At 50.0% G+C, this 12,174-nt stretch overlaps 1 protein-coding gene across 1 annotated transcript; it reads right to left on the reverse strand.

Moving 5' to 3' along the window:
* Positions 1–146: 146 nt before the first annotated feature.
* On the reverse strand, positions 147–11,713 carry Stard5 (StAR related lipid transfer domain containing 5). The gene is made up of 6 exons (XM_057756201.1): positions 11,562–11,713; positions 10,904–10,953; positions 10,427–10,559; positions 6,160–6,277; positions 5,368–5,461; positions 147–2,106 (listed from the first exon to the last, which is right to left on the reverse strand). Exons 1-6 carry the CDS (start codon positions 11,658–11,660, stop codon positions 1,959–1,961), a joined length of 642 nt encoding a protein of 213 aa, XP_057612184.1. The 5' UTR covers positions 11,661–11,713; the 3' UTR covers positions 147–1,958.
* Positions 11,714–12,174: the final 461 nt, after the last annotated feature.

The raw sequence follows: 12,174 nt of genomic DNA on the forward strand, positions 1-12,174 counted from the left end.
GGACAACTTAATGTGACTCCCGATGATCCACGGCAAGTATGGTTTATTAGTTGTGGACCAGGGCTTCAGATCCTTATCCCCAGTCCTCTGTTCCCATGAAATAAGGATGACATAGGGAAGGCCTGGCAAGGATCACAGACCAAACACCAGAGACCATTTATTTCAGGGCACTGTAACCTGCTAGCCTCTCCAGAATCTTAAGTCAAGAATATTTGTTTGAAGTGGACTCAGAAACTCTTGCTGGGCTCTTCTCTTCCCCGCAAAGCCCTTCAGCGACTATTGCATAGCTCAGTCTCCCCTACTCTGAGAAATGGCAGCCTATGGCTGGAGCTGACATGCTTATTTCTCCAGCCCACTTTAAAGTTTGTGCTATATGGTAGACAAGAAAAGGAAGAATTCACGATATCGTTTAGATCAGTCCTTTAGAACTATTAACAATAAAAGGCGTGGGTCTGGGGAGACGGCTGTCAGGAAAGTGCTTGGCATGCAAGCCTGGTGACTTGAATCTAATACCCAGAGACCAGAAAGACAAAAACAAATAAAACCAAACAACCAAACAGACTAATGGAAACCAAAGAACCAGGTGTGGTGGCATTCGCTTGTAATCCCAGACCCGGGGAAGCAGAAAGACACAGCTCTCTGGAACTTCCTGGGCATCCAGCCTAGCCTATTTGGTGAGTTTCTCACCTGTCACAAAAACCAGGGTGGATCACAGCCAACAGTAAGTGGGCTTAACATGGAGACAAAACCAGAGAAGACAGCAGGAAGAGATCAACAGTTGGTATACAAACCCCAGGGAACAGAGCAGGGGCAAGAAAGTCAGATAGATCTAGAGAGATTGTGGGAATGTCGGAACCAGCCTCATCAAAGTGCAAATGTGTCCTAGACTCCATGCCCCATGCTGTGAACAAATGGAGGAGTAGAGGAGTCATTATCATCTACTAAAGGGGTGAGGCTGGCTGGACTGTGAGGTGCACCACGTCTCTGCAGTCTTCAAGCAAGCACACTGTCAGCCAACAGGGACCTCTCCTGTCTTGATAAGAAAAGCAGGAATCTAAATTTGAAAAGCTAAGGAGACAGCATTTGTCCCTATTGGAATGGCTGCTTTTGTGGTAATTGTTAGATACTGTAGGCTTGTGCAGTCCCACAGCACAGGAGACTTACTCTTCCTTCCTGACGGCAGCATGGCCTGATGGGGCGGGGTGGTGGCTCTTCTCCCCAGAGTCCCCCATGCGCACAGGGGCTGCTGGCCCCACTCAGAATGACTCACACAGGTCACAAGAACTCCCGCTCCCTCCCAAAGATACAATTTGGGTTTCATGGGGACACAAACATTAACTCAAGACAGGACAAACAGGAAAAGACAAGTCTGATGGAAAAAAAATAGGTAAAAAGTGTTTTTCCTTTAAGGCTTATTCTGTGCTTTAAAACATGTTTTCCAAGTTGACATCTTTGTAAGGGGGGGGGGAGTCTTGTGTTAAAAACTGGTATATAAAACTGTATCAGAAAGTGGACACAGGAGTCTGGGAAAAAAAGTCTAGGAGCTCCAAATGCCAGAGGAGCAGGACTTAAGGATCAGGATAGATGATGATTCTCCAAGACTGGCACAGAGACGAGGGGTCTGACAGCAGCGCACAGGGCCCTTGGACCACAAGGAATCAAAGGATGTTCGAGCCATGTCTTCGTCAGGAGGCCATAGCAGTATCTGCCCTGCCAGGAATGTGTGTACCACTGCAAGCTGATGGACAGTGCCTTCCACACCAAGGCCAAGAGGAAGGAGGTGTGCGCGCAGGTGCGTGTGCTTGTGTGTGTGTGCGCTGCTGCTGTCCTGGGCTGGCACTCCCGAGACTTCCTGTTCACTAGGGCATCTCCAAAGGCCACACAGTAGCTCTTCCATGTTCTTTGACGCTCAACAGCAGGAGCCCCTGACGGGTGTTTCTTGCTAATAGGCGACCGTGTCAGTGATGGAACTTCCTCACGGCTTTCTGAAGGTTGGGGTAGAACTCGGCCATGCTGCGAGGGAAGAAGGAGTCTACCACGCTCTGCGGGAGGTAGCCACTCAGGTCTGTCTGGAAGAATGTGACCAGCTTGGTTTTGTTGGGCTCCCTGAGAAGGCAACAGCAGCGGTGTCATGTTAGACATGTACCACAGAGTCATCGAAGCCCAGAGCCACGACCAGTAGAAGTGGCTCAGACATGGAAATCATCTCCACACCTGTTCCATCCTCAGTGTCCAGGGCTCCTCTCCACCCCCTTGTTGTAACATGTCTTTTAGGGGACACACTGCCCGGCCCACTGCAAACACATTAGGGAGCTGGTGCCATGCCCTGGGTGGGACGTGCAGATGTTCCCTGTGGCTATTATTAACAGCTGTGTTATGGATGGCTGAGGACTTCTGGGACATTCTGGGCCCTTTCCAGGGGTGGGCAAGGTTGAAACTCTTTCCATGCCAATGCATACTATGACCATGTGGTAGGGATTTTATCCTGTGTGATTTGTGACCTTACAACATGCTCTGTCACAGATGTGTTTATTAAGCCTGACGTGGAAGAAATTTGCAAAACTGGAATATAGCGCCATTCTCCTCAGCTTTTACTTAGAAGAGCTGACTGATGATTGTTTTCTAAAATGTCACTTAGCATGCAATTCATTTACTACTATTTTGTGGAATTATCTTAGATCGCACAATCTTAATTTGAAACATACTACATAATGGTAACTATGTATGGACTGGAGTCCTGTGAAATCCTCAATCATATTTCAGGAGGGAAATGGAACCATAGATTCAAATTTTGAGCTCCGGTTTAGAGAACCGAGGGCTCCTTTATACATGTGTTGAAGAGGCTTTGGCAAGGGGTAGCAGAAGCCCAGATGCAGGGTCCCATCTACTGATGAAACAGCAACAGGGCATTAGGTTAATCCAGAAGCTGGAATCAGATTTCACACAACAGAGGAAGTAGGGCATGACCAAACAGGAACCTGGAGGGGTCCTCCTGGTCACAAATGCTGCAGTGGCCAGGTCCCCTACCATGTGACATTTTATTTGAATGATTCTATCCATAGCTTTGGTCTCATCAAAAACTCCACACGCATACACCTCTGAGGTTTTCTTTCTCTGACTTTGAACCTCTGGTATTGGAGACTCTAACGCCCTCCTCCCCTCCTCCCAGCAGTCTAGACAACTACTGAGGCCTCAGGAGGACAGGGCAAGCGGAGGAGCAGTGTAGGGGAGCACGGACTGCTCTAGACCAGCATTTCTTTACCCCTGTGGGGCGGGGGGGGGGGGGGAGAAGGGGGCAGAAGAGGGAGAGCGCTCAGAGCTCCCTTTGGATCTCAAATCCTCAGCTCTGTCAGATTCCATCTTCTCCCTCCCTCATCAGCTGGGGCCTGGGGCCTTTCTCTGTCACCCCCCAATACTCCCTCCCCCCTGAGTCTATCCCTCATCGTCACTCTACTGTGTTCTCTTTGGAAACTTAAATAGGTTAGTAAGAAATCAGAGTTCGTGACCACATTTCTCTCTGGGGAGCCATGGGCTTGGCAGTACAACATCACAGGAGAGTCAAGCTACTTGGGGAGAGACCCAAGGGGTAGGCCAAAGTGGCTAAAAGGGGGCTCGGGGCATCATGACTGTCCTCACAGAAACCACCAGGAGTTTGTCATGACACTTTCACCAGAACACACGTGGAGCACAGGAAATGTTCCCTGGCATTCACAGCAGGGGCGCCCAAATGCAGCTCTGATGCAGCCTGCTCCGAACACTCTAGTGTCCTGGGAGACAGCGCTCCCTCCGTCACAGAGAGTCTGAGCCCAGCCACCTCCACCTCACTCCCCAGTGTGGCCTCCTGCTCTGGGTCACAGCTCCACCTACTCTGGGGGCATCAGAGCAGCTTCCACTGAAGTCATGGCGGATGCTCAGACCTCGCTAAGGCTTCCAGTTACGAGGCTGGCGAGGTCTGGCCCTGCTTCCAGGCCCCTCCCCTGATATTACTCAGTGACTTCCTTCCACAGTTTCCCTTGCACCCAGAGGAACCCTGGACCTGCACAGGCCACCGTGATCCACGAGGCTCCTATGAAGGAGGCTTTTACTGACCTCCTGGGTGACTCACTTCCACCCTACCCCAGGTCTGTTCACCATCCCTTAGAGTTCTACACAGCATATAATACGAAGTAATTCTTAGTGTACATACAACATAATTACTTTCATTTGTGCCTTGTTTATCTTCTCCTGCCCCATCAGAATTAAGCCCACAGAGAACAGATGTTTTCTGTTTTTTAAACACAGAAAAAAAAAAAAAACAAAACACAGTCAATATGGAAGACAGATGGCCGGGTTTAAGCTGAGGCTTTATCACTTGCTGGCCTGTGATCTTGGGCTAGTTATATAACCTTTCCGTCCTACCCACCCCTTCTATAGAACGCGGGCCTTGATCACAGTTACATCAGCTAACGCTTGCGTGCTGCGCGTTTCCTTAAGCCAGTCCTGAGATCCAGCCTCAAGGAGCAAGGTCTCTGCTCTTACTTGAGACACTGCTGCAATATGCCTGGCAACCTGGAAAGGCAAGGACGTCTCGGCACCCGACTGCAGGGAGGAGAGCAAGGAAAAGTGGTCCAGAGTAGTTTCCTAGGCCCAAGTCAGAGGGTCTGATCTCAATACCGGGACCAAAGCTGTGCGCATGCGTGCGCATGCCTAGCACGGCTTTACTACTGCAAACGCAAGATCTTGAGGCATGTAAGAGCCTTCCAAGAGATGTTTGAGAGCCAGCCTGGCAGACATAGCGTTCCGCGGGGTGTGGGGAGGGGGTGCTCCGTCTGGGTTTTAGTAAGGGCCTAGGCTTGGAGACCTGCCTCCTGAGACTGTGTGAGGAAGCACACACGTTTCCCTCTGGCTGTCTGCAGGAAACGCAGGGCTGCACCAGCAGGTGCAGTTACTCTCCTTGTTAACTTGGGTGGTGCTCAAAATAAACCTGTGACCTTCAGGTAGCTCATTACTCGAGAGCTCCTGGCAAGACTCTGGCTGTGTCTGTGAGTGTATTCAGGGCCCTGATTCACAACGTGGTCTCGGAACTGTCCTCGAGGCCCTGAGCGTTGTCTCATTTCTGGTAAAGGAGGGGTGGTCACTGTGTACAAGGCATTTGCCTGACCTGTCCTGTGGGGCTGGAGAGAGGGATTCTCACATCCAGATTAATCTAAGTAGCTTACAACTTCTCCAGGAGCCATGACACATCGTGTTGCTGAGTGCCTGCTGGCGCTAATGCATTTTGTAACATTGATGTTACTTTTGTGGGTTACAGTCAAAGTACCTGTTTTCTGACTTCACAGAGGTGTTATGCTTAGGTCTGAGACAAAGTCCTCTCCCCAATCTCCTTACCCTGTCAGTGGTTCACAGAAGCACCCGCATGGATGGTTAAATCCTCGCACAAAACCTGGCTTTGGGGGACACGATGGGTGTTCCACATGGGTAGCTGGAAGACATTCCATGAGGTCAGTGAAGTCACCTTCAGACAACAGGGACACCAGCACCAGCACTGAGGACCCACCATCTGCCAGGCCCAGTGACCGAAGTCCAGCAGCCCAGCAAAGGGTTCTGCTACCTATCAGCTTCCTTACGCTTACACCCACTCTGGTTCACACACACATGCATCCTCACCCCCACATCCTTTTCCCCCAACCCTTTAGGAATTTAAGAAGAAAGAACATTCCAGAATCTAAGGCTCAGGGTAGGAGGAGAAAGATTCCTCTCTCAAATTTCAGTCCATAGAAGTGAGGATGTGTCCCTGAGCTTCCCTAGAGGGAGATGCGGAGGAATAGTGGGGCTCTGTTGTCCACGGGGAAGGAACAGGGCAGAAAGCAACCACATGATTAGGATGCTCCTGTGGACCCGACACACTGACATACAAGGAGAACAACTGCAATCCGCATGTTGACGGTACGGACTGAGCTCAGCAGGGATCAGAACAGATCTGGGACACAGTAAGGCCCAGGTATTTGGTCTCCCCATTCCAGACTGTCGGGTACAGTCTCCCCAATTCTACAAGGGAAGAAGATGGCACACATGAGCCTGCTGATGGTCCCCAATCACCCAGCTGTCCCCGAAGAGCTAGAGGTGTGTAAGACAGAGCCCCGCCTCTAGGACAGCCAGCAGACACCTCCCGTCACTTACCGTTGGAACTGATGGTGCCGTCCTCGTATTTCTTCACCAACACCAAGTCCACAAAGTCCCTGGGAGAAATCAGCTTCATGGCGGCCGAGGGTGTGGAGGTTCTGCTCACACACAGCATCTGCCGAAACAAAACGGGCTCAGGACTACTGAAGACACGTCATCTCATATACAGTAGTATAGAAGAGCTGCAAGCGGGAGAACCCAGAGGAAGTCTGGGGCACTTGGGCACTCTCCAGCAGGTGCACTGAGGCCAAATGATTTCATCTCCACATCTTAAAAAAAAAAAAAGGATCTTCTCCACTCATCTAGTACCATCCTAGCTTGCAATGCCCTGGGTACAATTCCTTGCTGTGCTAAAGATCTGCAGGAATGCTGACTGCAATATTTGGTCACAGTGCCCCACGCTGGGCTCAGAATGTCAGTCCCCCCTAAGCACAGTCCAAGACACAAGTCCGTTTCTGAATTCCCATATCTTGTAGCAGGCACCATAGAAGTAACCATTGCTTTCTACAACTGAACATCTGCTTCTGCTTCCATCTGGAGTCCGAGGGAAGTGTCTGTCTTAGGAATTACTGAAGAGCCACTCGCTCCAGACCCTAGTTCACTCCAGGATCATGGCTCCTCCACACATCCCTTACCTGTTCTCTAGGAAGAATCAGGATGCTCGTGACCTGTCTGAATCACGCTGATGAACACCATCAAAAAGGAAAGGTCCTTGCCCCTTATCGTTACTGTTTCTCCTAACGAACAAGAGCCCCCTCTCGTCCTTGGCTTCTCTGCTGTTCGGGATGCCTAACTTCCCCAGCAGCCTGTGCTTCTCTCCTCAGTGTCTGTGGAAGGCTGTGTCTCTCGGCAACAGGCCAAATCTTTCGACGAACACATGAATTAATGAGAACAAAGAGTTCTCACACATCCCATGTAGAGATGAAAAACACTTTTTTTTTTTTTTTTTTTGGTTTTTCGAGACAGGGTTTCTCTGTGGTTTTGGAGCCTATCCTGGAGCTAGCTCTTGTAGACCAGGCTGGTCTCGAACTCACAGAGATCCACCTGCCTCTGCCTCCCAAGTGCTGGGATTAAAGGCGTGCGCCACCAACGCCCGGCTGAAAAACACTTTTTCTCTTTGTGTTTAAGCATTCTTCATTCAAATTTCCGAATATAATCATGTTACCTTAATAAATTCTACTCATACCTCAGTCTAGTTCATTTTTTTTTTAAAAAAAACGAGTCTTGTGATCAAAAGAAATAAATGATTTAAAAAGTCTTTTTTTCAACGCACATGAATATCTATAATAACATTTCGTGATGTCCAAGGAAACACATGTGAGGGAGAAAACGGAGGGAGATGCTGAGCTTAGTGGTATAAGCATGTAATCTCAGCACTTGGTAGGCAGAAGCAGAGGAATCTCTCTGAGTTCAATATCAGCCTGATCTATATATCGAGTTCTAGGCTAGCTAGGGACCCTGTCTTAAAACAAACAAACAAACAACTCAGTGGGCTGTGTAAAATAGAGTTCAAGCAAAATAATTACATTCTGATTACAGGTACTTCTTGGTGGTGGTGGCTTGCTTTCTTTATCGAATTGAAATGTAACCCTGCCTAGCCTGGAGCTCCTAAGTAGCCTGGCTGTCCCCAACCTTGTGATCTTCATGCCTCTACCTCCTGGCTGCTGGGATTACAGGTATGTGCCATTTTAAAAATGGGACGTAAAAAATAAAAGTCTGTATTATTAAGACAGAACTAAATGCCATTGCTTTTGCTCAAAAATAACAAACAGTACATATCAAAAAATCCAGGCTTCACACTTTATGAAAATTAAGCTGTGAATTGGATGTTAGATAATATCTAACATGTGCTGGAATGAGACATAGATTTTCAAAAATCTGTTCAAGAAAACACAATCCGAAAGTTAGAGGATTCATGTTTCATGCACCAGAAGACTGGCTGGGCTCAGCTAGGGGATATGACTGTACTGGGATCAGGGTCCCTGATCATAGCCAGGGACAAGCCAGCACCCCCAGAGGAGCCAGAAAGCCCCACTAGCCCCAACCATTCAGTCATGCTGGAGAACTGATTTAGAAGGGAAGAGAATGCTGCACAGGTGAGTGCCACGTGCATACACTGGGCACAGGTGGTGCCTGGAAAGCAGCACCAGAGAGAAACATCCCCCTGGGAGAAGAGCCGAGAGAGAAAGCCACTGGGACCCAGAACTGGGGCTGAGGTGAAGGTGGCAGAGTTAGAAGGCTATTTTTGGTTCCCTTTGAGAGGTGGCACTGTGACAGGAGGGGACCAGCTCCTGCTTGGCTCCTTTACCTGTGTGCACTTGGCAACCTGTTTTTTACCCCTGTCAGACTGTCTTCTTCCCCAGGGCTCAGGACAGGGAGCTTGTAGCCAAGAACAGAACATCCGATAACAGCCTTGACAGCATTGATGGGTCAACCACCATCATGGCGGCTCACGTATCAGCCTACGGCTTTCTTAGCTTACATTCTCTTAGTCCCACCAACCACTGTACTGAGACCAAGAGGTGGGAATGTGGTCAGGAGATGGGGCCACTACTGATCCCGAGAGACAGTGTGCCGGGCTATGGGAAGGCTTAGAGGGTGAAGCCACTTCCTATGTGAGTACAAGGACTGGAACTCAGACCCCCCAGGACCCCCACACAAGCTGGACGGGAGTGGTAACTCAGCTGTAGTTCCAGAAGGAAGGCAGGGGCCCCTAGGGAGTGCCTGGGGCATGCTGGCTGGAACTGCAGGCTCCAGATTCAGCAAGAGATTCTGCTTCAATATATAAAGCAGAGAATGACTGCATGAGACACTTTTGGGACTTCACGCACACATGAACATGCATACACACATACACGTATACCCTCCTTACACACAAATATGTAAGTCAAGTATATAAAAGTCATTAACCAAGGGTTGCTCAACTTCACCACTTGGGCATAATACTTTGTACTCTCTCTTTGCATCCGTTTCTTGCGCTGGTGCCACTTAATCCAGAACAAGAAAATCATATCTGTTTATTGTGGTTTTGCAAATGTCCCCTCTTAGACCAGCTGGCTTTATAAAGGAAGCCATTTAACTATTAGAAATGAAGAGAGAGAGAGAATCACTTGTCATGAGCTAAAGGCAACTGCAAATTACATGTAAAATCGCTCAAGTCTGACTCCCACCCCAGGCCACCTATTGGCCTCACAGTGAGGGACAGCGTGAGTTAAATAGTGTCAAAGGCACACACCAGTGCCTGAGATCCGCTCTCTTCTTACTGGCAGCAGAGGAATGGAAGAAGGGTTGAGACAGCACCATCCTCTCTGTGTGTTTTGATTCCATCTTTGACTGATAAGGACATGAAATTACCAATCTTCCCAGGGATTTCCACCCGTCCTTCAGACAACTCTGACATAAAGTCTCCCACGGACAACAGACGGAACTGAAATGAGGTCAGACACCTGGCTCCACAGCTTGGCCAGCTCCAAAATGCTGTGAGGTTTCACAATGCTACCTGCTTACATAAGCACCAGGCAATGCCAGAAAGGTCCTAGACAGCAACCCTAAGACGCCATGCAAATCCCACAGGTTAGCCCCACAGGCCTTGCCTGTGTACGTGTTTTCACCATGGTTTTCTATTCTTCTGAGTGTCTCTGACCAAAATGAAGCAAGGCCTTAGAGTTAGAGATGATGCCAGGGCAGGCTCATCGAGACTGCAGCTGTCTCCTGTAACAGCCCCTAGCCCGCGCGGCTATTTAAATTTACATTTAGATTCGTTAAGATGAATAATTCATTTCCTCAAACCAGCCACCTTTTCAGGCTGTATGGCCCCATGGGAACCTGAGGCTCCCTCACTAGACAAGACAGTTGCAGAACAATGCTGCCCCATGGCAAGGGTTTCTGCTGGGCAGGGCTGGTCTGCGGGGCACACACTTTCCTAAAGGAGACGCTGCAATCCGGAAGTGGTCCCTTGCAGTGGTCCTACTGTGGGCAAAAGACTAAAACGGCTCTGTCAGTGGCTCTGATAATGCTTCAAACTAATCTGTTAGTCTAAACCCAGGCCTGCCTCCATGTTGTGGGGAGCCCAGGCTTGCCTGGGTTTCCTCATCTATAGCCCCTGGCTCTGCTGAGGGTTTCTGGCCTCAGAGAGGAGTCACGCTGTTTCCAGAGGGCCAAAGCTGTGATGGCGTGCAGGATACACCTCTTGCCTTCAGAGGAGATGGGGTCAGGGTACTGCGGCAGGACGAGACACTCGGACGAAATACCCAGTGAAACTTACATCTGTGATGCTTTGGACAACTTCAAAACTGGTCACGTTGTCGTCCCATTTCTCCCGGAGGCCTCCAGCGACTGGCTTTATGCAATCCCACACCTCTTCCGGTGTCCCACACAGAATCCCTTCTCCTCGGTACCTGGAACACGGAGAAGAATTTGACCCAAGACATCAATTCAACTTGTTTATCTTAGGATTTTACATCAAGTCTATTATTACATGTCTGTCCTTGTTCTAGGGCTGGCTGGCAGAAACAGGGCTAAAATATGCTAGCCCGCCTCCCCTCTAGCCTGCACAAACAGGTACTAAGCACTCACGGAACACAGCTTGCTAGAAACGATCCAAAACACTAAGGCTTTTCTGGAAGATGACTGGGGAATCACAGGGGGGTCAGGGTGGGTTGGAATCTCTCATGAGGCAACCCCAGAAAAACCAGGAAGGGAGTCGAGGATCTGACAAGCTTTGTTTGAAGCATGCACTTACAGATTCCCTGGAAATTCCTCAGACGGCCTCCAGGAAACTGAAACGCCATTCTGTCAAAAAGGCACAGAATGGAAGAGGTTTAGAGCTAGAGGAAGTTTTGGAGATGGGATCTCAAGAGAGGATTCTCCAAGGTCACCCAACCCGTTCCTGGCACAGCTGGGATTCCTCATGGACTAAGCGGCCCCACAGCAGGTGATGACCAAAGAGATCCCGGCAGGCTGACTCCAGAAGTCACCGGCGCTTCTCCAATCGCCTTAAACGCCACCAAGAACTTTTGTTTCCTTAAGCAAGTTAGGGATACTTGTTTTAAAGAAAACATCAGAAGCGTCAAGGAAGAAAACGGTTTCTTTCCCTGGCACTCTCTGGGAGAAGGGACTGTATTATTATAGTGTACGGAGGAAAGACTCGGTACCTGGAGTTGCAGGTCCAAGCCTAACCTCAAACCAGTCAGGTGACCTTGAGTGTGTTCTCATTGAAAGGGGCGGGGATCTCCGGGAGTCCTAGAGAGCAGTCACCCTCCGTGGAATAGCTCCCTCAATCCACCTCCGGGGTCCGGGGTGCAGAAAATCTCAGGGAGAGGAGAAGCCTGGGAGTTTGGAAGACTCAAGCTCCTGGGAACAGTCTCCAGATCCCCTTTCCCGCTCAGTCCCTCACTCACGCCTTCCCGGCACTTCTTCCAGCCCGACTCGTCCCGCCGATACCGGAGCACCTTCTCCGCCACCGCCTCACTCTCTTGAGTTGCCCAAGACACGTCCATCTCAGCGGCGTGCAGGGTCCCAGCTGTGCTGCACCGCTTTTGCTAGGCGGAAAACCGGGCCTTGGGCGGAGCCTGGAGCTCCGCCTTCGGGCTCCGCCTCCCTCTCAGAATTGGTCTTTGCTCTCAAACAATTCCGTCCCTCCTGGAAATTGGCAAGTCTGAAGAAGGCAGGCCCTGCGGTACGAGTCATCTCTGGGCGGGATTCAGGAAGCCTGCTCGGCATCTGCCTACTCTGGGCAGGGCCAGGAACTACTCCTAGGCTAGGACATGGCGTGGCGATTTCCCCTTGGTGCTCAGAGGTTTTCGGCTCTGGCTGAGACCGTGCAGTTTTCATAGTAAACAACTCCCCAGGGGGGTTCTGCGGGGTGGCCCAGGGGATGTAGAGAGGTCGTGGAGGCAGGCAGGAGGGGAACCCACCTGCAACTGTTCAGGAGGCCTGCTCAGGGATGTCCGCCTCTAATAGTACAAGCTGAAGTCTGAGGAACGGCTGCGAATGCCCATCGTTTGGCCTTGA

Source organism: Chionomys nivalis, chromosome 23, assembly GCF_950005125.1.
Source record: "Chionomys nivalis chromosome 23, mChiNiv1.1, whole genome shotgun sequence".
In the NCBI taxonomy this organism is placed as follows: domain Eukaryota; kingdom Metazoa; phylum Chordata; class Mammalia; order Rodentia; family Cricetidae; genus Chionomys; species Chionomys nivalis.